Source organism: Canis lupus, chromosome 7, assembly GCF_011100685.1.
Source record: "Canis lupus familiaris isolate Mischka breed German Shepherd chromosome 7, alternate assembly UU_Cfam_GSD_1.0, whole genome shotgun sequence".
Taxonomy (NCBI): domain Eukaryota; kingdom Metazoa; phylum Chordata; class Mammalia; order Carnivora; family Canidae; genus Canis; species Canis lupus.
The window spans coordinates 56,957,544-56,983,957 of NC_049228.1; the positions used below are offsets into that span (position 1 = coordinate 56,957,544).

The 26,414-nt window shown below is 39.2% G+C and overlaps 1 protein-coding gene across 3 annotated transcripts in view; it reads left to right on the top strand.

Moving 5' to 3' along the window:
* KLHL14 (kelch like family member 14) overlaps positions 1–26,414 on the top strand; it is a 116,256-nt gene that overhangs the window by 9,883 nt on the left and 79,959 nt on the right. For all 3 annotated transcript variants that reach the window (XM_038543580.1, XM_038543578.1, XM_038543579.1), the window contains exon 3: positions 20,392–20,513. In XM_038543580.1, coding sequence (XP_038399508.1) covers positions 20,392–20,513 — 122 coding nt within the window. The remainder of the gene's footprint in view (positions 1–20,391; positions 20,514–26,414) is intronic.

The window sequence follows — 26,414 nt, forward strand, 5'->3', positions numbered from 1 at the left end:
TCCCTAGATTTCTGTGCACTAGAGTATTAGAGGGGTATCAGCTTTGTTTCCGTGAGGACAATAGAAAGTTATTCATGTTGGTGATACTTACAGGTGATAAATACAACAGGTAGAAGCCAGAATTATAAAAATGTCTGTATACTCTAATAACACAAAATAAGATTACTCTAATTGGAAATTTATTGGGTTTATATCTTGTTTCAAGAAAATCATTTTAACAATTTTTATACCATAAATGTTTATACCTTCTGTCATTCACTTAGAAAATATATTCATTGTTATGTCCTTTCCATTAACTTCCAAGATAATTCATGATGCATGATGATTTCTTTAAAAACAATAACAACACAACACTATTATTATATTGGCAGGAGAATGAGTTAACCAGAGGAAGGACTCTCAGTTATAACATAGATGAAACAGTGAATATGTCTATTTCACTGTGAATATTAAAACGAGGCCTATCTAGCCACAAATAATATTAATGAAAATAGGGTTAGAACTGTTTGCAGCATTAGAATTAAAGCAGAAAGGCCTGGGGCCCCGCGGGCCAGGCAGCTCCAGGCCTTGGCGGGGGGTGGGGGAGGGAAGAGGGAGAATAAAAAAAAAAAAGAATTAAAGCAGAAAGGTACTAGAGAAAGCCTACAATCCTGGGGAAATGAAAATAATTAATGTTTATGATGCAAAAGAGAAAATAAATGATAAGGAAGTAAAAAAAAAGAAGAAAAAGAAGCAGTAAGGGAAATACAAGGAAATATGGGAAATCGAAGAAATTATTAAAAGATAAACCATCTGAAAAAGAAAGAAAAAGAGGACTTAGTAGTACAAGAATATGGGCAAGGAAATTCTAGAGCCTGGAGAATAGTTGTTAAATATTTGTTGGACAAAGAAGTACAAATTTAGGAGCATTTAAGTCACTACATACCCAACTAATGTAGTTTACAAGATCATTAATGGTCTTCCATTGAAAAGAGAAAAGTCAGTTCTTAAAGACACACACACAAAAAAATGTTTCCCCAAGGAACAGAGAAAGGTCAATCATGGTTATCTTCACTCCCATAATTCAATTCAGTTCAGTAATTATATATTTGCAATCTGAGTTAATCAAGATGTTTCACTAAAAACTGTTTCCTTCTTTTAGATAATGTGGTAATTTCAGAAGTGTCAGAGTTCAAAGGGGACAGTCTGTTATTCCAATAGGAGGATATGAAACTATAGGAGCATTCCTTGCAAAATCATCTTAATTTTCAGTGTAATTGGGACTGGCAGCAGACCTGAGATACAGGGGGACCTTCACAGCCCTGGATAGTTTTTCTAAACCCATGCCTATGACCATACCACCCCCACAGTGGGAACTTGGGATGATGTGTTGCAATTTACCACTAACAAGAAGTTCTGCTGTGAAAACTAGCCCCCAAGTTTGCATTGAATGTAAACACATCATGCACCAAGCTCTGAGCTAGATTCTGAGATTCAGAGTTAAACAAGACAGACTTTGTGCAGTTAACAGTGCTGACTTTGTGCAGTTACCAGTGTAAGGGGAAAAAAAAGAATTACCCAAATTAATCAGACCGGTAATACGTGCTGTAGATTAGGGATAACATATATATTATAGGATAGGGATAGATATATGTAGGGATAACATATCTACATATGTAGAGGTAACATATCTACATATGTAGACATGGGATAACATATAACAGAGTCCCGCAACCTCACTGGAGAGACCAGGAGATTTAAGATGAGCCTTAAAAGATGAGATATCCAGAGTAATGGGTCTGGAGGAGGGCAAGGTGTGCACCCAGGGAAAACACAAGCTGGGAGAAGAGAATGCACATAAGCACCAGGCAGAGAAAAGTTTGGTACCTTCCAGGAACTGACAGAAAGTGTGTGTGGCTAGGCACTTATGCAAGAAGGGTTGTCCAAATCATACAGGAAGTTGTAGGCTCTGCTAAGAACTATCCACTACTTGGCTGAATTCCATGGTGGAAAAATCGGCATTTAAAAAAAAATTTGAACTGATAAAATCAGCAATAATATGGTGGAAACACTGCCTTTGAAATCATCAATCTAAATAGATGTCCTAGCTGCACTTTAGCTGAGCCCCACGTCGGTAAAATGGGTTAGTAATTATAGTTCTACTTGCCAGGATTTTGGTAATGATATGCTGAAACCATGAAAAAAACATGTAAACAGAAAATGCTCTTTAAAATCAACTTATTAATTTTAAAAGATACAATAGACAAAATTTAACTGAATACATTTTTGCCCGTCAAGAAACCTCAGTGATTTCACGAGAGCCCCTCTGAATTAGTCAGAGACTTTTAAGACCAGAGTAATGAAGTTGAAGGAACCCAAAAGTGAACACAAGGGCATCAGAGGGAAGTGGGAAAATTAGACTTTCTGAGTGTTCACAGTAATTTATATATAATTCTTCAAAGGGAAAATGATGGCCTTTTTAGATGTAAAAGCCTTCCATTTCTTCCATTGATAGAGGAGCATTCCCTCTTCTTATTAATCTCCTAAACCCAAGCTTTGAGGCTTCGTTTTCTGCCATCCCCGAGCCCCTCACATGCATATGTCAGGTCCTGGGCTCCCGGTGCGCCTGTGAGCGGGTGGGTAAATTGCACCTGCACAGGGACCCTGAACTTCCTCAGAGCTCAGCTGGGCCACCGTATGGAGACTGGCTCACTGGAGGCTGCAGAGAAGTGAACTGAAGAATTACAGTCGGTTTCACTTCCCTGCCTTATGTGCCTTCAGGTGCCTCTGAAGACAGGCGAGGCCAGTGAAATGGAGAGGAGGAGGAAGAGAGACAGCACCAATGTTAGAGAAGAGACAGTTTTTGCAAATGGAGAGGCATTGTAGAAAATTGTGGATCGAAAGAAAAGAAAGAGAAAGAAAGAAAGAAAGAAAGAAAGAAAGAAAGAAAGAAAGAAAGAAAGAAAGAAAGAAAGAAAATTGTGGATCGATGGATGTGTGTAGTGTCTGTGTGTGTATCCACTGACAAAATGCATATAGCTTGGTGCCAGCTTGAAGTTTTCTGTGCAATGATTTCTGACGTGTGTTTTTAGCACCTGCAGGTCTATCTTGTATGTGGGAATGGGAGCGGGACAGTCAACAAATCACAGTCTGGCACTGAGTGAGGAATTATTGGGTTGGGAGGGTCAATTTTTCCCCCAAAAGAAAATAATGACATTTGTAAATCCCACTTACAACAGAGCAGCAGACCACTGCCTGGCTCTGATTTTTAGCCCCCCTTAAAACCAATCACACCAGAACATCCTGGGCAAATGGAAAAGATTAGAGGAGAGAATGAAAATCTGTGAGGCAGAGAGGGAAACTTTGAAGGAAAAACTTTAATGCTTTAATATGCACACTAGAATCTAGAACCTCATATGCATTAAACGGGGGTTTACTGATAACTCTGAAGGATCCCAGACAATATTGGTGTATTATATAGAGGCTGGAGCATGTGCCTTATAGCAAAGACCAATTGGGTGGATTGGTTACTATGACAACTGTACCTCTACTGTCAGTGGCAATCCCTGTAATCTCCCTGTTTTAAGGTTTTCACAAGTGTTCACTCCCAAATGACATTTGTAGGTAGGAAACACAAAGTAAAGCTTGGAAACCTACATATATGGATAAGAGAAAGAATATGGCATAAGAGGATGTACAAATAAAACGGCCGTGTTACAATGCAAATATCTAAATAGTTCTATAGTGTAGTAATTAAGACCCAAAAGTCACACAGAGGTGGGTCAAATCCCACCTCGATGATTTACAAGCAGACTTTCTTTGAGTGACTTAGTTAACTTCTTTTCAGCCTGCTTATCAATAAGGTGTACATAGTAATTAATACCCACTTCATTTGGGCAGTTCTGAATGTTGGAAGAATGTATATACAACACTTAATGTGGTGCCTGGCTATGAATACTTTATAATGGACAGCTTTTATTTTTATAAGAATACTTCTATTTATATCTAATTTGCTTTTCTGTTCATTTATTAGGATCCTTGATTCCATACAAGATGTTCTTTCTAGAGCTGGATTAACATAGCATAAATCTCAAGTGCTGCTCTGCTAGTGATAATATTTCTGCTGAAAGTGTCTATTTTTTACACCTTTGAATGAACAACAGAGCTTAGGCCAGCCTTGGAGTCTGTTCCATCCTCTTGATCTATCTATGTCAACAATTGGAAAAATTAGAAAAATCATGGTGGATTCACATTAAATGGCTTTATTGGCATATAGTTTACATAGTATACAATTCCTTTTAAAGTGTAAAATCCAGTAACTTTAGTATATTCAGAGTTGTGCAGCCATCAGCACAATTAATTTTAGAATAATTTTATTAACCCCCCCCAAAGACCCTGTAATCTGGTAGCAATCAGCTCCTATTTTCCTCCATCATCCCCTCAGTCCCACTGAGGGCTGTCTCCAGAGACTCATAGTATTATTGTTCTGGACACTTCAGATAAAAGGAATCACATAATGTGTGGTGTTTTTTCTGACTCCTTTCATGTAGCATGATGTTTTCAAAGTTCATCTATGTTGAAGCATGTAATAGTACTTTATTCCTTTTCATGGCCAAAGAGTTTTCCATTGTATAGATATGCTGCATTTTCTTTATCCATCGAGTGATGGACATTTGAGTTATTTCCACTTTTTGCTATTATGGATAATGCTGCTATAAGCAATTTATATATAGGTTTGTGTTGGACTTGTGTTTATATTTCTTTGGGGGATATACCTGGGAGTGGAATTGCTGGGTCATATGATATTCAGTGAACAATGAACAAATGTTTCACTTTTTTGAGGAACTGTCAGATTGTTTTCCAAAGCAGCTGCACCACTTTGCATTCTCACCAGCAGTGTATGAAGGTTTCACTTTCTCCACATCCTCATCAACTCTCACTGTCCATCTTTCTGACCACAGTCATCATTATGGCTGTGAAGTGCTAGCTCATTGTGGTTTGATTTCCCTAATGATTAACAACATTGAGCATCTTTTCACGTGCTTATTGGTTATTTGTTTTGTTTTGAAAAATATCGATTCAGATCCTTTGGCCATTTCTTAGTTGGGCTATTTGTCTTTTTCTTATTGAGTTATGAGTCTTTAAAGGATTTTTAGTAGTGTTTCCTGTGACTCCTAGAGCACAGCCAGGGCCCATCTTCTGCAGGAATTGGTTGCTGTAGCTGACAAAGATGAAAAGAAAATGCATGCAGATATACAGTGGAGAACTCTCAAGATACTTTTGTATGACACATTATGTCTATTACTAAAAATACCAGTGCTGGGTGTGACAGAAGAAAATATCTGTGATCAATTTTGTTGTTTATCTTCTTCTCCATGTGATTATTCTGGCTTTACGTTGACTTAGGCATTATATTTCTCAACTAATAGTTTGGACTCACTTTAGCAAAACTTTTAATAAAAAAAAATCCATTACTTAATTTATTTAAATTTTCTTAGAGCTACATAGGACATTTTTATTCAAAATATGTTTATACAATAATTATTTTAGGGAAATGAGGTGAAATTCTTTGGTTGCCAAGACAATAGAATGAGGTGAATTTTTTTGGTTGCCAAGACAATGATAACCCATAAGAGCCACTGCAGAAGAAATATGTAAAAAGAAAACAAACTGCAAAACAGATGCTCTCAATTGGAAAGGGATGCAAAAGTGTTCCTTATGGGGATCAGCAAGAAACAATACAGCCCAGGATTTTCGGTCGTGGCTATTTATGCTTCTGGATGGACAATTTGTATTTTGATTATGAATCTCTTTGAACAACCAAATAAGTTTTTGCTTTCCGTTAAGGTTTACATCTCTATTATATCACAAAGAAGGCTCCAGACCACCATCAGAGTGCAAAGTGGTAGAATTTTAATGTGGATTTCTTTATCTAGATACTCAAGGAGACAAAGTATTATCAAAAGTATATGATAACTTTATAATTTCTAGTATGCACCACCAACAGATCCCAAAAAGCAGGTAACCTCTCTAAATTAGTCATTTGCGTAGTTTAAAAGGCAGGCATCTTCTTCCCTATGTGGAAGTCTTACATAAAGAAAGTACTACACAAAAAAAAAAAAAAAAAAAAAAAAAGAAGGTACTAATTCTAGGCAGTCACTTCAGTATCCCTAGAAGCTAACAAACTTCAGCTATCACTCAGACATTCTTATATTCAAAGTTCGGAAAGAGGGCAGCCCAGGTGGCTCAGCGGTTTAGTGCCACCTTCAGCTCCGGGCGTGATCCTGGAGTCCCGGGATAGAGTCCCATGTCAGGCTCCCTGCATGGAGCCTGCGTCTCCCTCTGCCTGTGTCTCTGCCTCTCTCTGTGTGTGTGTGTGTGTCTCTCATGAATAAATAAATAAAATCTTAAAAAAAAAAAAAAACCACAAAATTTGGAAAGAGAGAAAGCAGGCAAAGCTAAACTGAAATATGTAAACATCACTCTAATTCACTCAAAGAAATTCAAGGTTTGTGATTTCTCCAGACTTAGAAAGCAGCACACTAAACCAGCAGCAAGTAGTTTAAGTAAAACTGTCTTCCAAGGAAGGGGCACCCCCTGTACAGAAAGGAGCCCCTCCAGCCTTCCATCAGCCGAGTCAAACTGAGAGCCCAAGTTCCAGAAAACAACGGTCTCTCTGACCTAGAAAGAATAATTCTCAACTCAGAAAGATGTGTCTGGAAAATGCTTCACATTTTTTATGGCAAGGAAACTATAGAGTCTCAGAGCATAAAAAACATTTAAAATTTGTGAAAGCACAAAGAAATTCATGTCTATGGCTTTATAGACACTAATTAGTCTGCCACCAAAGCTGATGCGAATCACTTCTCTCCATTAGCTATATCTGTTATTATTCCTCCTAGTTGCCCTTCCTCCACTGGAACATTGTTATCCATTAACATTTACTACATATGTACAGCCCTTGAGCACAAGAGGAGTAGATAAGGAGCCTACCTCTCCGTATCCCAAATTCTCCATACAGAATGTAGATGGCAGGCTGTAACAAAGTATAGCTTTTGTGCGGTAAAATTAGGAAAACCCTTTCCCAAGGTATTTATGCAAGTTTGACTATAGAAAGTTCCTTCTTGAGCATCAGTTCCCAAAAGTGAGTGTGAGATTCATTGGTCTCTTTCTGCCCTGTGTTCCTGTTGGCTGGACAGTTAAAGGAAAGCTGTGTTAGTCTGCTTGAGCTGCCATAAGTAGAATAACACAGCCTGGATGGCTTAAATAACGGGAATTTGTTTCCTCACAGTTCTGCGAGGCTGGAAGTCCAAGGTCAAGTTGCCAGCAGGGTTGGTTTCTGTTGATGCCTCTTCCTGGCTTATAGAGAGCAGTCTTCTCTGTGTCCTCACATGGCCCTTCCTCTGTGTGCAGAGAGACAGAGATTTCTGGTGTCTCTTTCTCTTCTTATAAGGACACTGGTCCTATCAGATTACTGCCCCACCTGATGACCTCATTTAACCTTAATTACCTCCTAAAGGTAATCTTCAAGTACAGTCACACTGGATGTTAAGGCTTCAACATATGAATTTCGGGAAACATGATTCAGTTTACACCAAGAGCCAATAATAGGATACAGGAGTTAGAAAACAGGTTAGGGAAGCTAACTGAATTATTATTTTTCAACTAGGTCTATAGGGCAAAGTTATATAGGCAATTAAGCAATGATCCAAGTCAGCAATATATGAATAGCTTTTCCAGTAATACAAAGCTGGAAGAGAAAAATATCCTCTTTCCTCGGCCTCATAAAGTCTTGCCTAAATCAGTAGATCTCTTAAGAATCAACAATAGAGATTTTTTTTAATAAAATATGTCTTCCCTAGCCCTACCTCAGAGATTCTAAATAAATCTGGAATGTGGACCTAAGAACCTGCATATTTAGCAACATCCCAAGTGGTTTTGCTACTGGTGGTTTTTGGACCACGCTTTGAAAATCATTAAGACTAAAACAAAAAATTGCTTCTGCTTTCCAATTCACTTCAGATCTGCAGAAGATGGGAGAAAATGCTAAGAGTGATTTACTGAAAGATAAGGTTGAGGGGAAGGTGTTGCAGAATTAAAGGAAATCTGATAAACTGACATATGAAAGGGGGAAGTGAATCACAGAGTAAGTTATTGGAATTACCAGACTCCGAGGGATTTATTTCCTGATGGTGGAATTGAGGTACTTACTACACTCAAGTATTTTCAGAATAATGCAAGCCACATGTCAGAGTGTCCACAATTCAGCTTCAGAGAATGTGGTCAGCTTCCCCAGGATAATTTGCTTCCGCCTGGCAAAGAACTAATGATTGAAAAGGATACTGTTGTGGATTGGTTGTTTGGGAGGGTCTGGGACGCTTCCACACAGATGTCCTTTTCAGGGAGAATATCGGGAAGTCTCTTAGCCTCCCAAAGCCCTGGAGCTAGGGTTTACTTCAGCATTTGCCCCTCCAGGGTTGGTGAAGCAGCAAAGAACAGAAAGAACTGGCTCCCCACAGGGAGGGAGAGGAAAAGAGGAGAATAAGAGATTCCTATTTCACCCACAGCAGCAGGGTGTCCCTAAGCTGGATCCCACAAGCCACACCTCATTGTCTCCACAGCACACACACCCGGGGCCTGTCTCAGTCCCTTGCTGCTTATCTACCCAAAAGTAAGGGTAACCTTCTTCATTTATCTTAATCCCAGGATGATTTCACGGAATTATTCTGCCACTAAAATCACATTCTGGGCCCATTTAGAAGGTATCAGCTGAAACTCTCTTTTCTTAAATTGAAGATGGACACATATTTATTGCCATGAATATTCCAAGACAAGCCTGGAGTAATATATTCAGTTACTAACTAACTTTTCTCACTGTCTTCCTGCATGGCCACTCCTGCAGTGACTCTCCAACTGGAAACAGCCTGCTTGGTAGGAGGCTGGCTCCAGTTCCTCAGAACAAGCTTCCTAGCTTCCCCCACGAGAAATCTCTCCCTGGAGTTAGAGTAATGGATAAAATCAGGCTCTAGATCATGAGGTAGGATCTGGCCATGGTCTCCCTCAGCATCATCTGGAATGGCTGGACTTCCTTGTGAATGCTGATGTTGTTGATATACTCATTTTGACTGCTACATCCTAGATTCTCGGGGACAAGTAATTTTAGCCAGGTATATGGTATCCTGAACTTGTGTTTTCAACATCATTCTGTGATCTTATGTCTTTCTGCACTTTTTCTTGTGCAGCAGATACCAGTTTCCTCAGGTCAGGAAGTCACTCTTATGTCTTCAAAAAGCCGGCCAGATGGGTGGGAGAGAGAAAGAGAGAGAGAGAAGTCTCAATAATGAGATTGTTCTCAGGGGGCAGCACAGTCTAATAATTGAGCTTTATTAGGAGTTTAAATGCAGGCATTACTTATGAGTCCATCACTAGCGTGAGAGTGATGCTTTATCTCCTTTTGTCACCAAGCTACACAGAGCTTGAATGGCTCCTTTGTGACAGGCTGCATGGAACCACTTCTCTCTTGAACGAGGAGGAGAGCTTTCTCCTATCACACAAACATTGGTTGTCCCTGCCAGCTCATTCGGCAGCAGGCATCTGTGCTAGTGAGCAGTGAGATCCCATGTCCCACTTGCAGGCATGGGGATTAGTCTAGGAGGTAATACTTGCCACTCAACTTCCTCACAGGGATGCGGGGAGGATTAATGAGATGCTATTTCCATTGCAATTTATGCTCTTCAGAAGAAAGGCACTAAGTACTAGGTATTAGAATTAGGGATTATATAGGTAATCAAGCAAAGAAGATATTCAACTGCTTCTAGTTACTAAAGGAAGCTTTAATCTGGGAGGTGTGGGAAGGAGGGGGGAAATACAGGAGTAAAAACTTGGCTGGAAGCCATGGTCCCTCATGAAGCAAAGGACCAAGGATGAAGTGTGAAGTGCTATGTACAATATAAACACGCACCTGTTCTGGCCCTTAAGGCTTATGATCTCAGGGAGGAGGCCTGCATTTCATGGAAGGCTTTTTTGTCACATCTACCTCTACCATCATTAGCCAGTCTACCAGTTTGGTCCCAGAAGAGAGTGGCAAAAGCATAAGCCAACTACCTCATCCATATACAGGAAGAATGGTCACATTCCTAATCCACCTGGAATTTATATGTGCCAGGGAGGAATTGTGGACAATGCCAGCATGCTACAGGGGCTCAGGCAAGGAATTGGGGGGTGGGGGTGGGAGTGGGGGGCAGGAAGACGGTTACTTACAATTGCAATGTGCAAAGCTAAAGTCCGTAAAGAGGTTGATCTTTTCACAGCCAAGTATATAAGCAGTGGCAGAGTTGGAATGTAACATGGTTTTCAGAGGTCCAGGCCTTAATGTCTTGGCTTCTTCCATTTATTATAGTGTACCCTCAACTATGTTTGCCTACGATCTGGTAGGATGCGAGATAACTTCAGATGGTACATGAAAAACCACTTTTAAATTTATTGTAATAATTAGGTTAGGTGTTACTACATTTGAGCATGTATAGAAATAAAGAACAATTAATCCATGAAGTCCATAATTCATAAATATGATTGCTTAGAGCCATAATTCTCAATATTGACTACACATTAGAATCACACAAAGAAAGCTTAAAACAAAACAGACAAAACAAAAACAAAAAAACAATGCTGAGTCCCACCCTCAGTCATTAAACCAGACTCTCTGAGAGCTTGCCCCCATCCTAGATACTTTGAGAAAGCTTTCCCCAGTGATTATCTAAAGAGTCACCAGCATTGGGAGCCACTAAATTAGAGTAGGATTAAATATTTTTTAAGTGAGCAGTTTTAAGTAAAATATTAAATAACATCATAGTGTGTGGATGTGGCAAATATCATGAAGTTTCTATATTGTGCTAATAACTGAAATGTGGTAAACTTTCTGTATCATGGGCAGCTCTCATTCTGTGAGACAATAATAATCCTAAAGAACAAAAAGAAAGACAGAGATAACCAAGAAAAACCATGAATGTGGTGGTGTGACAACAGCAAGACTGATTATTTAGACATGCTCAGGTAGGGATAAAAGACAAAGGGGTTTCAGGCAGTGCAGAGTAAAGGTGGCAAGTTAAATGTGGGTGTTTGTCAGTAAGACTGTTACCCAAAGTCTAACTCTTCCACCTTAGAGTTCAGAAATATGACTTTTCCTTTTCCCCTTTTGCCTTCTGACATCTTCACTATCACATTCCTGGACTGGACATTAAAAACAGATGAGAGGGAAGAAAAAGGATGAGATGATAATCAGTAATGTTGTGTTTCTTGAAGGTGAGATTACCAGTGACTCTTTTCATCCATTCATTCTTTTATCATTTCTTCATTCATACAAGAAGCGTTTATTGACCACCTACTATACTGTAAGTCCTTTTTGCTTGTAAGTATGGTCAGAATTTTTCTCAGCGAGCATGAATTGTCTTTATGATATAATCAAACAAATTTTAAAGTTACTTCCATCTTAGAAAAAGTGAGTAATGTGTATGACTGACCATTCTCCAGTTACTACGCAGCCAGACTCGTGTGGTAGGAAGAAGGCAGCTCCAGGGTCAGAAGATGGGAAGCTAAAGCATTTTCAGTTATACCTGACCCTGAGAATCACAGAAGGGTGGTGTGAGAAAACGCTAGAGACATTTCCTCTGTGAGATAGAGGAAATAAAACCCATCCTGAGGCACTGGAAAAGATGCCCAAGCCCTTTTTCCTCTATTCTTTCATCTGTTAAATGGGGATAATGATACTTTGTGTTTACCTACCTCAGAGAGGCATTATCAGGTCTATTTAAAGGCTCTTCCGATGAAAGCTGCTGTGTAATTACCAAGAACAGCTATGATAAAGAAACCTAAATACAACAGCAAATCAGCTGGAACAAATTCTCAAGGGAGTTTACTTCTCTGGAAAAATTTAAGAAAAGGGTAGCAGCTCTCCTCTGGGGACTTTTGGGTACCATTCTAGATGGAAGTTTCGGGAAGTCTAGCTGATTTTCAAAGTCTCCTCCTGGCCAATCGCTCAGGATCTTCTTCGGCTTACTTTTCCCCATGGTCTAAGCAGTTTCCAACTGATATTCCTCTTTCAAGTTTTTTCAGACCTTAACTCAGAAACTCTTTTATCCCTAAAGAGAATCATAAACAAGGCATTCACCTGTGAGAGAGAAAGAGAGAGAGAAAGGGAAGTTATGATGTGGGGAAAATGCGCACCTTATAGATGATAGGTAATGGGGAATTCCTCAATAGTTTTTTTTTTTTTTTTTAAAGGACTGAAGTCGTTGATGATCAACATCAGGCTTTGTTGAAATTCATTTGACAAAGTTATGACAGGTCAATTCAATGGGAGCAGGGACACCACTGCTCCATTGGCTCAGGAGAGAGCCAAACCCGGTTGATTCAGGCTAACTGCAGTTTGACTGGAATATGGAGATAGGCTGAAGAAACATCATGGCTCTAGAATCTCAGGACTTGGAAAATATAGAAAATAGCAAGAACATAGCAGAATAATCAAGACTATCAGAAAACTTGGTGACGTGGATATGGTTTGGTGAGATCGGTGACAGAGAGCAAGCTAGCAGACCAGAGAGTGAGCAAGTTGAATTTATTAGAGATCTGGGTCCACACCATTGTAGGAAACCCAATGGTTTTATATTTTTGTGAAACTCACTTATGCAGTAAAGATGCAGGCTATTTATAAATAGCACAACCCATGATTTCTGAAAGGCTTCTAAGCAATATAAGAAAAAGCCAAATTCCAATGATTGATTTTTGCACGAGTGATTTATAAGGTTAATAATTATGCATCATAATAATAGTTATCATTTATCGATTGATTACTGTGAGAGCTACATATTTTCCATATGCAATCCAAATGTCAGTGGGTGGCTTCCCAGATCTGGTGAAACTGTTACAAACCCCACATATCTCATGGCCTATGGTAATCCCACACCCATCCTCACGTCTGTAAATCCCTGGGGGCTTGCATCTCCCTGCTTTTCCTGCCTCCCAGACCACCACTAGACATCCCTGCCAGACCACCAGATGTGAAATTGCCCATTCACTCACTGCGTGTTTGAAATACCAAGCCATCATAGGGTTAGTGAAGTCCATTAAAATTGCAAAGTAATGGGAATGAGTCATAACTTCCTCCAATCTTCTCCAGCCTCTCCCTACTGGATTGTGTCGGAGATAACAGTTTTTCTTTCCTTTCACGAGACAGAGACATTCATTTTCCAAGGCATCAGCAGCACAAAGTACTTCTCATTTGTTAAAGGGACTGGCTCTGAAAGGTGGTTTTATTCGCAAGTAGCAACCATTTATTTTCTCATTACCCTTAACCCTCGTGACAGTCCCACTTTACAGATGAAGCAACTAAGGCTCAGAGAGGTAGCATACCAGCCCAAGGATATAAATCTATGAAGTGGCAGAAAGAGAATTTAAATCCAGGTCTGGTTGACTCTGACATTAAAATTAACTTGGCCTTTAGAGGATGGGAAAATGATTACCTACTCCAGTTTTCCATTTCAAAACTGCTTAGTTTTTCCATCAAATCACTGTGTTTGAAAACAAAAAACAAAACAAAACCAAAACAAAAAAACAGCTACATACTCCTAAAAGACCGTAGATGAGAAAGTCTAGAGTAAAACCCCCAATGAGTTAGTATTGTTTCAAAGAGAACAGGTTAGGATAATTAAAATATCTAAACAATGGAAATACAGCACCACTATTTTTAAGTTCTAATACTAGGATGTAGGCCACTAGCTTGTCAAGCCTGCAAATTACAACAAAGAAATAGCTAACACTGATGATGGCAATGAGGAGGAGGAGGAACATGGTAATGATAGCATTTATCCAGTGCTATTATAAATGCTTTGCATGTATTATTTAATTTAATAAAAAAAACCCTATTCCTTAAGTCTGTTGTTATCCCTATTTCATAAATAAGGTTAAAAAGTGAGAAGAGTTTAGCCCAAGGTCATTCATCTCAAAAGAGCTAAAGCTGGGTGGCACCTGGGTGGCTCAGTCCGTTGAGTATTTGACTCTTGGTTTCAGCTCAGGTTGTGATCTCAGGGTCATGGGATTGAGCCCCACGTCAGACTCGACATTGAACGTGGAGCTTGCTTGGGATTCTCTCTCCCTCTCCCACTACCCCCTTTTACCCCCACTTACTCTTTCTTTCTCTAAAAAAAAAAATACAAATAAAAAAAGAACTAAAGCCAAGGATCTCACCCAAGTTGTAGGACTTATACCCCTTAACAACTTAACAAGCAGGATCCTTGCTTTGAGAATGTTTTCAATAGATGTCCGCACTAGGATGGAACTAAGTGCCATGAGAGAATTTAAAGAATTTATACCTCTTGTTCCCACCATTAGCTCTAGTGTTTAGAGCAGTACCTGGAATATAGTAGGAACTCAATTAATAACTGCTAAATAATAAGTGAATTGAAACAAAACATCTAAATCAGTAGAGATTAAATAACATTTTAAAAATAGTCACACATTGATGTTTAAAATATTACCCAGAAGAAATATAGGACAGGAAAAACCTGGCTTGGAAACACTTGGTTTAAAAAAAAAAAAAATCTGTATTTGTAGTCCTCTGGAAGCTGAACAGGAACCCAACACAGCACTGGGACCTCTAAAAGACTACTGTAATTTTAGAAAGCCTTAAAATATAATATATAAAATATATTATAAAACTATAAAACACATCATGTCACATATCATATTGTTATATTGTATACAATTCTGACCACATCTTTAAAAAGGTACAGCAATAGTCTGGAGATACTCAAAAGAGGTGAATATGATGGGAGGAAACTTTCTCAGAAAGAATTGAGGATTTTCCACACAGAGAAGAGAAGACATATGGCAACTGTCTTGCAATATTTAAAGTGCTGCCATGACACAGGCACTTGCTCTTTTCCTTGTAGAAAACTTAGATTTTCAGATCAGAATAAGGAGAAAAAACATATTTAACAAAACTGTCCAACATCTTTCAACAATAAAGTGGATTTGAAAAACTAAGGTCCATTTTGTTATAAATTGCCAAATTGATAAGAATAATTACCTATGGAAAAAAACGATTAAAAAAGATTTCTATGTTATGGAGAGAAGGGGACAAGTCAGTGATCTCAAACCTGGCTGTATGTTAGTTGAAATCTACTGGAAGGCTGTGAAATATTATTGATTGCTAAGGCATCATCCCAATTGAATCATAATCTCTGGGAGTGAGGACCCGAGGATCAATATCAAGAATGTAAATTTTGTAACCCCTCAGATGAACCTGGTGCCTCCCAGGCTTGGGGATCACCAAACTAGATTACTTCAAAGTTCTCTTCTAACTCTTTGATGTAATCATTCTTAGAAGACTGCAGAATGTTTTCTTTAATAAATAAATGAGAAAGATTTGTAATCTGTAAAAGGAATTTAGTCTAAATGTACATAGGTAGCTCTAAAGTACCAGCAGACCACCTGATTTCTTCAACAGGTTAAAACTCTCCTTGCAATATAGTTAATGAAAACTTTTTCCATGTATCATGGAAAGGTAAACTTTATCTGGCCTGTTTCCCAATTATTTAAGTTCCAAATCACTGAAATATAAATAAATGAGACTTTACCGTACTTAGAACACCAGTATGATGAAAAATTTGTTTACACAAGGAGGTTTTAGGTCATCCTTCAATCATTCATCCCCAGAACCAGAATATGTGAGCGCGCAAGCACTCACGCATATGCACACACGCGCAAACACACACACACACACACACACACACACACAAATATGACACATGGTAAATGTTGGGCAATTACTGAGATGGAACAAAGGAGACCTTCAAATTCCATCGCCTTTTTAACCTTATCTTTTTCTATGCAAGAATCTAGGAAGCCAAATCAAAGGCATCCAAATAATGTTATTAATCATGACATACTAAGCCCTTTATCTCTAATTCCTTGTCTTTTAAACACATTACTTTGGTCTAGGTGGTGCTAAGTCGAAGACTAAAAAGGGGTATTTTAAAATATTAACAAATTTGAAGAGAAAATATTCATTTTGGCTAAATCGGTTCCCTATGTAAAGAGTTTCTAAAAAAGTGTACCAGGTGGCCATGTGAAGGAACTTTAATTATTGCAAAAGGCTACACCTGTAGATTTTTCCTAATCTAAAATTAAACCTGTAAGGCTCTGCTGGAATTATTTAGAAAAGAATAATTGAAACCCCCTTCAGCAAGTTAATTCAGGTTCTCCTAATTTTACTTTTCTGGTTCACAAGGTATCTTTTTTATCGTGGTGTTTTCAAATTGAAGTTCACACACATCAAATAAATAGCATGATAATCAGAGGTTTCAATATCCAATACACATTCATTATTATCTGTCATTATTGTCAGTGTCACTATTATAATTGCACACTGTAAAAAGAATGGAAGCTTTTCCACAGGAATTATTCACATGTATTACTTTCTAGGAGTAATTGAATAGTTGACATTGCATTTATATCAAAGTAAAATATGTGATGGTTTTTCTCATTTGTTTTATTCTTAAGAAACAAAAAAATGTAGAGTGATCTCTATTAGACCCCTTTATTTGGATCCAGAAAGATTCAGTTTCATGTAATGTTTAAATGTGTATTTTCTCATAATAAGGCTCAAAAGATATTCAATATGGTTAAAGTAATAATTTTCTAAGAACATATAACAACTAGGTAGTGAAGTCCTTTTAATTAGCTTGTATTTATATACATGAACTCAACAAGAAACTCAGTGACAAATGTTACTTTTCTTTTTTTAACTAATCAGGTTTGCTATGTTGAAATGAAGCCCACATTGTATTGCCGATATTTACAGATTAATAGTTTACCTTAGAGTTTACATAGAACTTTCACTTTATCATATTATATAATCCTCATGACAATCCCTGGAAGAGGTAAGTCAGATACTATTAATCTATTTAAAGATGAGAAAACAGAGACTCCAAAAAGCCAAGTAATTTACACAAAATTACTCTGTGGAATAGAAAATTTAGCCCTAAAGCATCTCCTGGGTGGCTCAGTCAGCTGAGCATCTGCCTTTGGCTCAGGTCGTGATCCTGGGTCCTGGGATTGAGCCCCACAGCAGGCTCTAATCAGTGGGGAGTTTCCTTCTCTTTCTGCCTCTGCTCCTCCTCCTGAGGGTATGCTCTCTCTCTTCCTCTCTCTCTCTCAAATAAATGAAATAATGAATGAATGAATGAATGAATGAATGAATGAATAAAAATAAATAAATAAATAAAATCTTTTTTAAAAAAGGGAAAGAAAGAAAAGAAAATTAGCCCTAGAATCCTGGTCATCTGGGTCTTAATCAGAAGTTATGATAAGACAAAAATTTTAAAAATAAATTTGAAGTTTTCAAAGATCATAGGCCTGGGAACATTAGGAGGCCTGTGTTTAAACACTCTCCATGCCATTTAGTTTGACTATGAGAACTTTCTAACATCCCTGTAAATGGAGTTATTTCTGTAACATGAGGCTATTTCCATACTCAATGGAGAAAATAGGTAGGAAACCATTCACATGAGTTCTGTGAGTCTCTGCATTTTTTCTTCTGCCTTCTGCTACTTCTCACATGCTTTATCCTATTTTTGGCTTCTATTTAATTCACCTTCGCAAGGTAGAGTTTTAAACTTTATTTAGACTTAAATAATATTGATAGTGGGTTAGAAAATCAAGTGACACAAGCTTTAGAAACAAAATCATCTAAGTGAGATGCCGCAATAAGTCAAATGAATATATGAATATAGTAGTGCAAGTTTAAAATATGTCGTCACTCACTAAAAGGCCATACACAATGAACTTAAAACACTGGTCCTTCACAGGAAATGCACAACCAATGAGGGTCAGGTGGAATTGCCTTTCCTTCCATATAATCCTTCATCACATTCCATGAGAAGGCTGTATGGTTCTGAGACTTAGTTTATGTGGAAGTTTTCATTACTGCTATACTAGGTAGCCCTTTGAATCATGTCATTGTTGGCAGGGGTGAGGGTGGTTACCATTTTCCAATTGTTCAGTGGCTTAGGTATTGGTAATCTCAGGCCATTTCTTAGAGCACAGATGGCAGTGAGTGGCTCTTCGGGCAGAGAGAACAGAGACCCTAGATCCTCTCCTCACCTCCAGAGATGGTCCATCTAAATTGCTGTTGAAATCACTAATATGGATTTGCCCAGGGAAGCTGGCCTTACCAATCAATGAAACAACCCTGCAAACATAGTTAAGTCATTCATTTCTCACCATTTGTCATTCATGAAACACAAAGAAGTACCTTTATTTAAACATTAAAATAGAGATTTAGTTATATTGCTTTGGTCACACTACCACTTCACTGAGTCTTTCCTCTTCTGTCTGACCATAGATACTGGTCCTCCTGCCATCAGCCGTAGTCTGGCAGCAGGTAGATATATCATGTCATGACAGCCACAGAATGGTGCCTGCCAGTCGAACAGGAAATGTCTACACATAGTAACAGATGGCAGCAACCTAAAAAAGAGTATTTGCTCTCATCTTAACTTGTCTTACACTCACAGAGTGGTTGATTCTTTGGACTATAATGACAATAATCAAATAGTCTTATCTTAGTTCTATTAGCCATGCATTTAGGAGATTACATAGCACATCAGTTACACAGGTTCTCATTTCAGAATAAAAGAAAGCTACTTCCTTCACTGAGTTTTCCATCGCCCTCCCCTCCCACCCTAATCACTGAAATCCTCAAAGTTTGGAGCTCTCTGCTATGATATTCTGGTCTAACAGGCATATATGAGTACAGTCCCAAAGTACTGTAGAATTCAAAGAAGTGAGGGGACGTTTGGTTTGTGACAAAATTGATATTGCAAGCTGACATCACATTGGACATTCTTCTGCAAGTACGGCTCCCCCTATCCATGATTCCCTGATAGGAGTTTCTCCAGAAGGTATTATTCCTACCGAGGCATGTACAGCGCATTCAATGGCACCAGAGTTTCATTAAAGGAATTCTCCTGTTCCCTTCCTTCACATGGAAATGTCATTAACTGTATTAAGTTAACTCTCCGAATGTTAGGTTCTTAACCAACAAACAGTGCTTCTCCACAAGGGCATACTTTGCCAAGCGTCCTTGAATCAGAACGACAGGCTGAATATGTAATAACCGATTCAGAGCCACCACCGCAGGTTGTGATCATAGTTAAGAGGAACCCTTTTGTATTTATTGACTTTTTCCTTCAGTCATGGCTGTTCCGTTTCTTCCACCACCACCTTCAGCCTCTCAGGTAAATGAAAAGTTCAATTATATGTAAAGCGACCGTTAAATCAGCAGGCCCCTCGTGGGGGTCTGGGCCTCCCCTCCCTGCTCCAATCGCAAGTGTGCTCAATCCATTAGCCTTCCCAAGGATCGCACATCCATCAGGTCATGTGTGCTGGCCAGGATGCATCTTACAGCTTTTACTGCATATGAGACGTTGCAGGCCTGTTCTCAGGAACTGCCAGGCAGACTGGGAATCACAGTCACGGTTAATAGCAGCGAATTGCCAGCTCTTGATGGGTGGGTAGTCACTCCTTTCAGTGGTTGCCCCCTGGGGGAGAAGGTAGAAAAACAGAGGGAGGGAATTAGAGTGACTTTGCACAGTTGAGCAGGTTCATGCCGCTGGATCAGTGGCAAGCATTGGCAGGGCTCCACTCTGGGGAGGCTCAAAACAACCTCACAGTCTCATTTTTACCAATTGGTGCTGCTGTGTCGCCAGTGGTGCCCAGGGATGGGGCCCGGCGGAGGTGGGGGGGTGCATGGGAAGGGGAGGGGGAGCTGGGAAGGAGATGAAGGCAGAAGTCTCAGCTAAATTAAACAAAAAGTCTCCTTGATACTGGTTAACCTACCCCAGTTAGCCCTGTGCTACTAATTGTACCAAACTGGTACTCGAAGTTCCCTGGGTGATTAAAGAGTTGGCTCACAAACTCTCTGCATAACCTTAATTTTTTCAAGGTTCTTTGAGTGGAGAATGGCTTATAATAATGATTTTGACTAATACGATTTTTGACATGCAACTTTAATGCTTAACCTTAGTACAACTCCAGAGCATTTCATGTGTACTCAGCTGTAAAGAGTGATGATTTAAAGGGATAATATAAGAAAAAGGTCGTTCTAGAATGAACCTCTAACAAATTGCATAAAGGGAGCTTATTATTCCATGAGTATGGGGATATGCTGCTCTTCTGATCATTTTTCTGCTTGGTTCAAAAAAATTGTTGAGACATGAATGGGAGAAGAAACAGGAAAAAATGAAATAGAAATCTGCAAGCAAGGAACATTCTTTTGATGGTTATGATTTCGTCGCCACTAAAAAGGCTCTACAGTAATGTGGTTATTCATCTCCTCTTTTGTTTTGGGTGAAGAATTCGCTCTAACAAGAAAATGCTGTTATTGGTCGGAGGCTTGCCTCCTGGGCCGGACCGGCTCCCCAGCAACTTGGTTCAGTACTACGATGATGAAAAGAAGACGTGGAAAATACTCACAAGTGAGTGCCCTCCTTTATTTATTTACCCACCTATTTATTTCAGCTTAGAGCTGTCTCGATGAATTTGAAAACGTAGCTAATCAAATTAGACATTTTATTGATTTGTTAGCCTTTGGAGGTCTGTTTATGTATCACAGGGGATTTCGAGTAAAAGACTAAATTAACATTGCAGAGGTGGCCAATTTGGTAGCCGAATAGGCCTAAATTAATCTGGCCTAAAAGCACTGCATGAGTTTGTGTCTCTATGACAGAGAGAGGGTGGTCACAGAATGTCCCAAAAAAAATGCCTTGGTTCTTTTTTTTTTTTTTTTTTTGCATATCAAAAAGTAAAAGGTTGGTTAATAGACCTAGTGAATTTTCTCAAATCGTAAGGGGTGTTTGGTTCATTGTCTACACAACTAACATTCATTTTGCCTTTCAGGCATTTCTGCTCATTCACCTTTAGTCTGTGGAAGTGGGTCTTAGAGAAACATTCCCCTCTATTCTCTGCAGTCCTGATGGACAGATATCCATGGCCTATCCTGGCTGCATTAAATCGTGCTTGCAAACTTCGTCCCGAGATTCTCTTCCTCCCCTCCTTAAAGGGTGATTGTGTTTTACAGCAAACCTCTTGCCTTGGGCACTGAGATTTGGAACTTATTGTTATATCGGCTATGATTCCCAATCTGACTCAGTCATGGAATCAAAAATCATCATTTCTTGAGTGCAGCCGGCTGTGTGCCCCAGTCCCCTCGTGGGCACGGTGACTGCACTGGTCAATAAAACTAAATTTTAACTGTCAAAATTGCCCAGAGCTGTATAGATAAAATAATAAATGAGTAATTTTGATCCATAAATCAAAGCCATACATTTAAAACCGACAAAAGAGAAAGTTAGCTTTTCTTATAGCATGTGTCTTTTAAGCAGTTATGTATTTTATCGGATTTTTAAAAAATCATTTCCTTTCTTCTTACTAAGAGCCCTTTAAAATAATAGAAACGGGACAACAGTTTGCCCATAAGAGCAGAAGAGGAGCAAAGACATGTGAGGTGGTGCTTGAAATAATACATTTTGGAGCTGGCTTACCCCAGTGAAACCGCCAGTAGCATTGTCCAGGAACTGCAACGAGAAAGCTCCCTGGACACCTCTATACTACGGCTGTAGTAAAGAAGTGGGGGTGGGGGTGTCACAGCAGCAAGCCTAAGGAGAAGGAAGAAAGGAAAATATGTTAGAGACCCTTAAAGTGGTTTTCATTCTCTTTTTGACAAAAGTATTGTTAACAGTGATTTGAGCATTTAAATGAGTGATGAAGCCTAATTTTTAAAGTAACACCAAAGAATCAGTTATCTGACCCTGATCAATAGGGAATGCCTACACAGAGTAAGACACAGATACTAGGAGGAGGATAGAAGAAAAAGGAAAGACAAAGATTCTTGAAGAGAGATGACAGAGACGGAGGCCAAAGGAGTGACCCTCATTCACAAGTCCCTCTGCTTTCCCAGTTACACCAGGCAAAGTCTAATTGCTACTGGTTTAAAGTCCTTCGTTAAAGACAAAAAGATTAATTAAAGCATCATGAGTAATACCTAAGAAAAGTCTTATGTTCATTTTAAACCTTTTTTTGGAGACAGAGTGATCATCCAATTTATTCTCCAGACTGGGACACTTTCGAGCATGACATGTGGACCCATTGGTTATGCTAGGACAATAGTATAGCCTGAAACTTATGGTCAGCCTACTCAAATTTCTCACAGTGCCTAATTTAACTCTTAGAAGGATGTAGTAAGAAGGCATGAATTTGAATCAGGCAGACCTGGGTTCAAATCCATATCCATCACGTTGAGCAAGGCATATAAATGTCCCAAGTCATGGCTTCATTTTGTAAGCACCATTGGAGTATTTTTATTTTATTTATTTGTTTGAAAGAGAGAGAGAGTGAGAGAGCATAAGCAGAGGGAGTGGCAGAAGGAGAGGGAGAAGCAGGCTCGTGCTAAGCAAGGAACCTGATGTGGGGCTTGATCCCAGGACCCTGGGATCATGACCTGAGCCAAAGGCAGATGCTTATCTGACTGGGCCACCCAGGAGCCCCTGCCACTGAAATAATTTTTAAATAAAATTGTGTTTAGAAGTCATCCAGCACATAGCATGAGCTCAACAGATTGCAGGCGCTATGACCACTATTGTAACAATACTGCCAATATGAGCACAAGGACTGTGTAGACCTTTATACCTTCGAGGCATCAGTCAACTCAAGCTCTCTAGGCAGAGAGGAGACAAATTACACTGCAACAGATACAGCACTTTGACTCACTGTCCCAGAGCCAGGAACCTAATTTTCCTATGCTGGATGTGGTAATCTACAGTCTCAGAAGTAGAGATCAATTACTGTCAGTTGATTCCATTCACCAGGTTTGAAATGAAAGGAAATAAAGACATTAATGTGTAGAAAAGTTCTTATAGTGGGAGCATACTCGAAGATCTTGAACCTCTTTTCCATAGTCAGGCATGCTTAGAGCTTTGAAATAAATGTCTACTCCACTTATGCTCTTCATTTCACTGGGACTTGTACTTTAAAAAATAGAGTTTATTACCTGCTGGGCTGTGACTACATGGCCCCAAGTGAAGGCATATTTTTCAGGTTTGTTGGAGAGATATAGACAGTTTATCCGGATGATTTCTGCTGTTGGTTTGTATTTTTTAATTAAGACATCTTATTTGACTAATAAATAAGTCAGGCCACTGACAGATTTCCACACTATTTGGGCCACCAAAAGATAAAGGAAGACATGTAGATTATTCTCATTGGAATAGAAAAAAAAGTCCAAGTTCTCCCCAAATCCAACGAACCATTAGGGATTCCAGAGCTTCCCACTGCCATTCTTTTGACCCTGAAGGACTGTTGAACTTACTGGCAGAGAAATGAGGATGTGAGGATGCCAGTTAATGCTAGCAGACAGTGCCTGACTTGGGGTCTGCTGATCTATTAAACGACTGCCTCCAAACAGACTAACAAGCTAACTAGCAAAAAGCCAAAACCCGAGGTCAGCTAGGGCCTCTGAATCTTAGAATCTTTTGCCCACTTGGTTTGAGCAAACATTTCTCAGCCTGTCTCACAAACATGCTCCTTTCATTGGAGGATGCCTTCCACAGGAAGAGCACAGACACCCAGTGATGGGAGCCACATGGCTTACCCAAATCACAGACTAAAGAATAATGAAAAGAAAGACAGTCGTCACTTTCTTTAGATCTTACCTGATTAGGTTACATTTTAGAATCACAGCTGAAAGGCTGTGCAAATAATAAAGTGAAGGGAGGAGGGTGCGTAGAAGTGAGAAAGTGGATCCACATAACATAAAGAACACAAAATCCAACCACCAGCCAGCCAGCAGGCTGGTCTACCCACACAGCAAAGGGAACAATCATTTTCACGGAAAAGACCGTTTGGGTAACGTGCTGACACAGATTGCATTATTATCCGCCTCTTTGGAAAAATCATTTAATATAACATTATATAATTAATGTTGAGAATAGGGACAGAGCTCTGTGGTCTTTCTTAGGAAAAGTACTAAGAAATAACATGTAAAAATGACTGGAGAGTCTTCCTTTCCCTGTAAAACGTTAAGTAATAACAGTAAAATTGGCATTGTTTTTCTCTCGACTGTTAATAACAGAGGGGAAGTTGAGATGCACTTTCATTCATTTTTATTTTACAGTACTGCCTTTCCTGCACTTCTCACTCCTGCGCGCAGTCTCCCGTTTCATTCTTAACTTATTAGAAAGCAGTACAGGAGACATGAATACTAAAATGGCCAGTGCAAAAAAAACATGCCTCCTGCACTTTGCAGGCCCTAAATCCTTGGTGCAAAGATCAAGCGAAACAATTCCTGTGGCTGCTTTATACTTTTTTTTATAACCCCTCTCTGATATGTCAAAGTTTTTATGGGGTCCATTTGAAGAAGTCGTTTACCATCCCTGCCACTGGATAGCACTGAGGAGCCATCTCCTTTCTCCATGTTCTCCATTGGCCAAGTCCTTCCCTGGTGGGGAAAGGTGTTTCCTATGGGCAGACTTCCTTTCCCTGCATTTCAGATGAGACATTCTATTTCTTAGGTGCTGGTTATTGCTTTCTGTGAGCAATGAGAGGGAAAAGGATTTCAAAGTAAGAATCTGTCCTTCCATGTGCCCATGATGACTTCCCTTTAATAATATTAGGATGAAAACGAGAAGAACTAACATAGAAAGGCATGTTTCTTCTTCTGGCCACTTCAGTTCTCTTTGCCAGAAGTAGGGGGAGAAGCCTTTTTTTCCTTCTTCCTTTCAGTTGATTTGCAGCTCTGTCCTCTACCTGGTAGTGCAGGGATTTGGGGCCTGGTATTTTTCAGTCACAGGACATAAAAGAAACTATTGTGCAGAGGTTTCCTGGGCTATCTCCTCTGATCCCTGGGGAACGTTGAATTTGATCCCACCCATATGAGAGCAGTCCTAGGGCTGGGTGTCAGCAATTTCTTTTAGGATTCACAAAGATCAGAGGCTAGTGGACTCCTTCTTCTCCCTTCTTTTTAAGGGAGAGAGAGAATCACAAGCAAGTTTCATGCCCAGTGCAGAGCCCGATGTGGGGCTCAATCTCAAGACCCCAAGATCATTCCTGAGCTGAAATCAAGGGTCGGTCTCTGAACCAACTGAGCCACCCAGGCACCCTTTCATTCTTTTTTTTTTTTTTTTTTCAAATTTACTTTTCCATAAATGTTGAAGAATAGTACCAACAAAGCAAATCTTGTATAAGACAGTGTAACTTCAGTTCCAAAAGATGAATACAGATTTGATCATATACGATATCTAATAATTGCTGATCATTCAGGAAATATAAGCCTGCACACTGATACTGTCACCTAGACTTCTCTCCTTGACCCTTCTACATCTTGACTTCAGTTTATTTCTGTTGAGGATATGTTGGAGAGAAAGTCAAGTTAATCAAAAGCTAACAATCATTTCTTATGATTATTTATTTAGAAAGAAAGAAGTAGTCAACCCAATTGAAGGCTTTATACCTGCAGGTTTCCTTTATTTATATTATCTTTAGATTTAACTGCACTAATTATTTAATTTTATTTATTTTCATTTCATTTCTAGAAAGGAATGAAGAATCCATAGATAGTACATTTCTCATTGCTGGAGAACCTCAGAAAACAGTTAAATGCTTCCAGAATGACTCTGAAACTGCCTGGGAAGAATTTAGACTTATTTACAAACTTCATTCCTTCGTGTAACAAGCAATTATTGAATACGATGAGATTGTCTCTCCTCTTAAGAAGCTAAGAAGGCAATTACAACAGAGAGTGTAAGGAATAGAGAGAGAAGGCTTGGGGTATTATGGAAGCACAGAAAAAGGGCCCCTAATCTAAATATGAGAGGTTAGAGAAGCTTTCCTCAAAGTGACCTTCTATAAAGTTGAAAAAGTGGGTAGGAATTATCAAGGCAAGACAGAGTTGGTGCGTTCTAGAAACTGACATGAATTTGTGTATCTATAGGAGAATCTGAGTCTGGGAAAGTATGTGGTGGGGCTGGAGGATTAACTAAGAACCATATTATATGGGACTTTTTCAAGGAATTGTTAAGATCAGTTTAAGAAGAACTCTGTGGAGTGACTACATGACTCCATCGGTTAAGTGTCTGACTCTTGATTTTGGATCAAGTTATGATCTCAGGGTTGTGAGATCAAGCCCCATGTCTAGCCCCACATTGAGCCCTACACACTGGGCTCCACTGAGTGTGGAACCTGCTTAAGATTTTCTTTCTCCCTTTTCCTCTGCCTCTTCTCCCTTGCAAAAAAAAAAAAAAAGTAAGAACTGAAATGTGTCTGTGAAAACATAGTGATCTAAAGACTTTATACTATAGCATGACAGTTGTTTTCTCTTGGCTTGT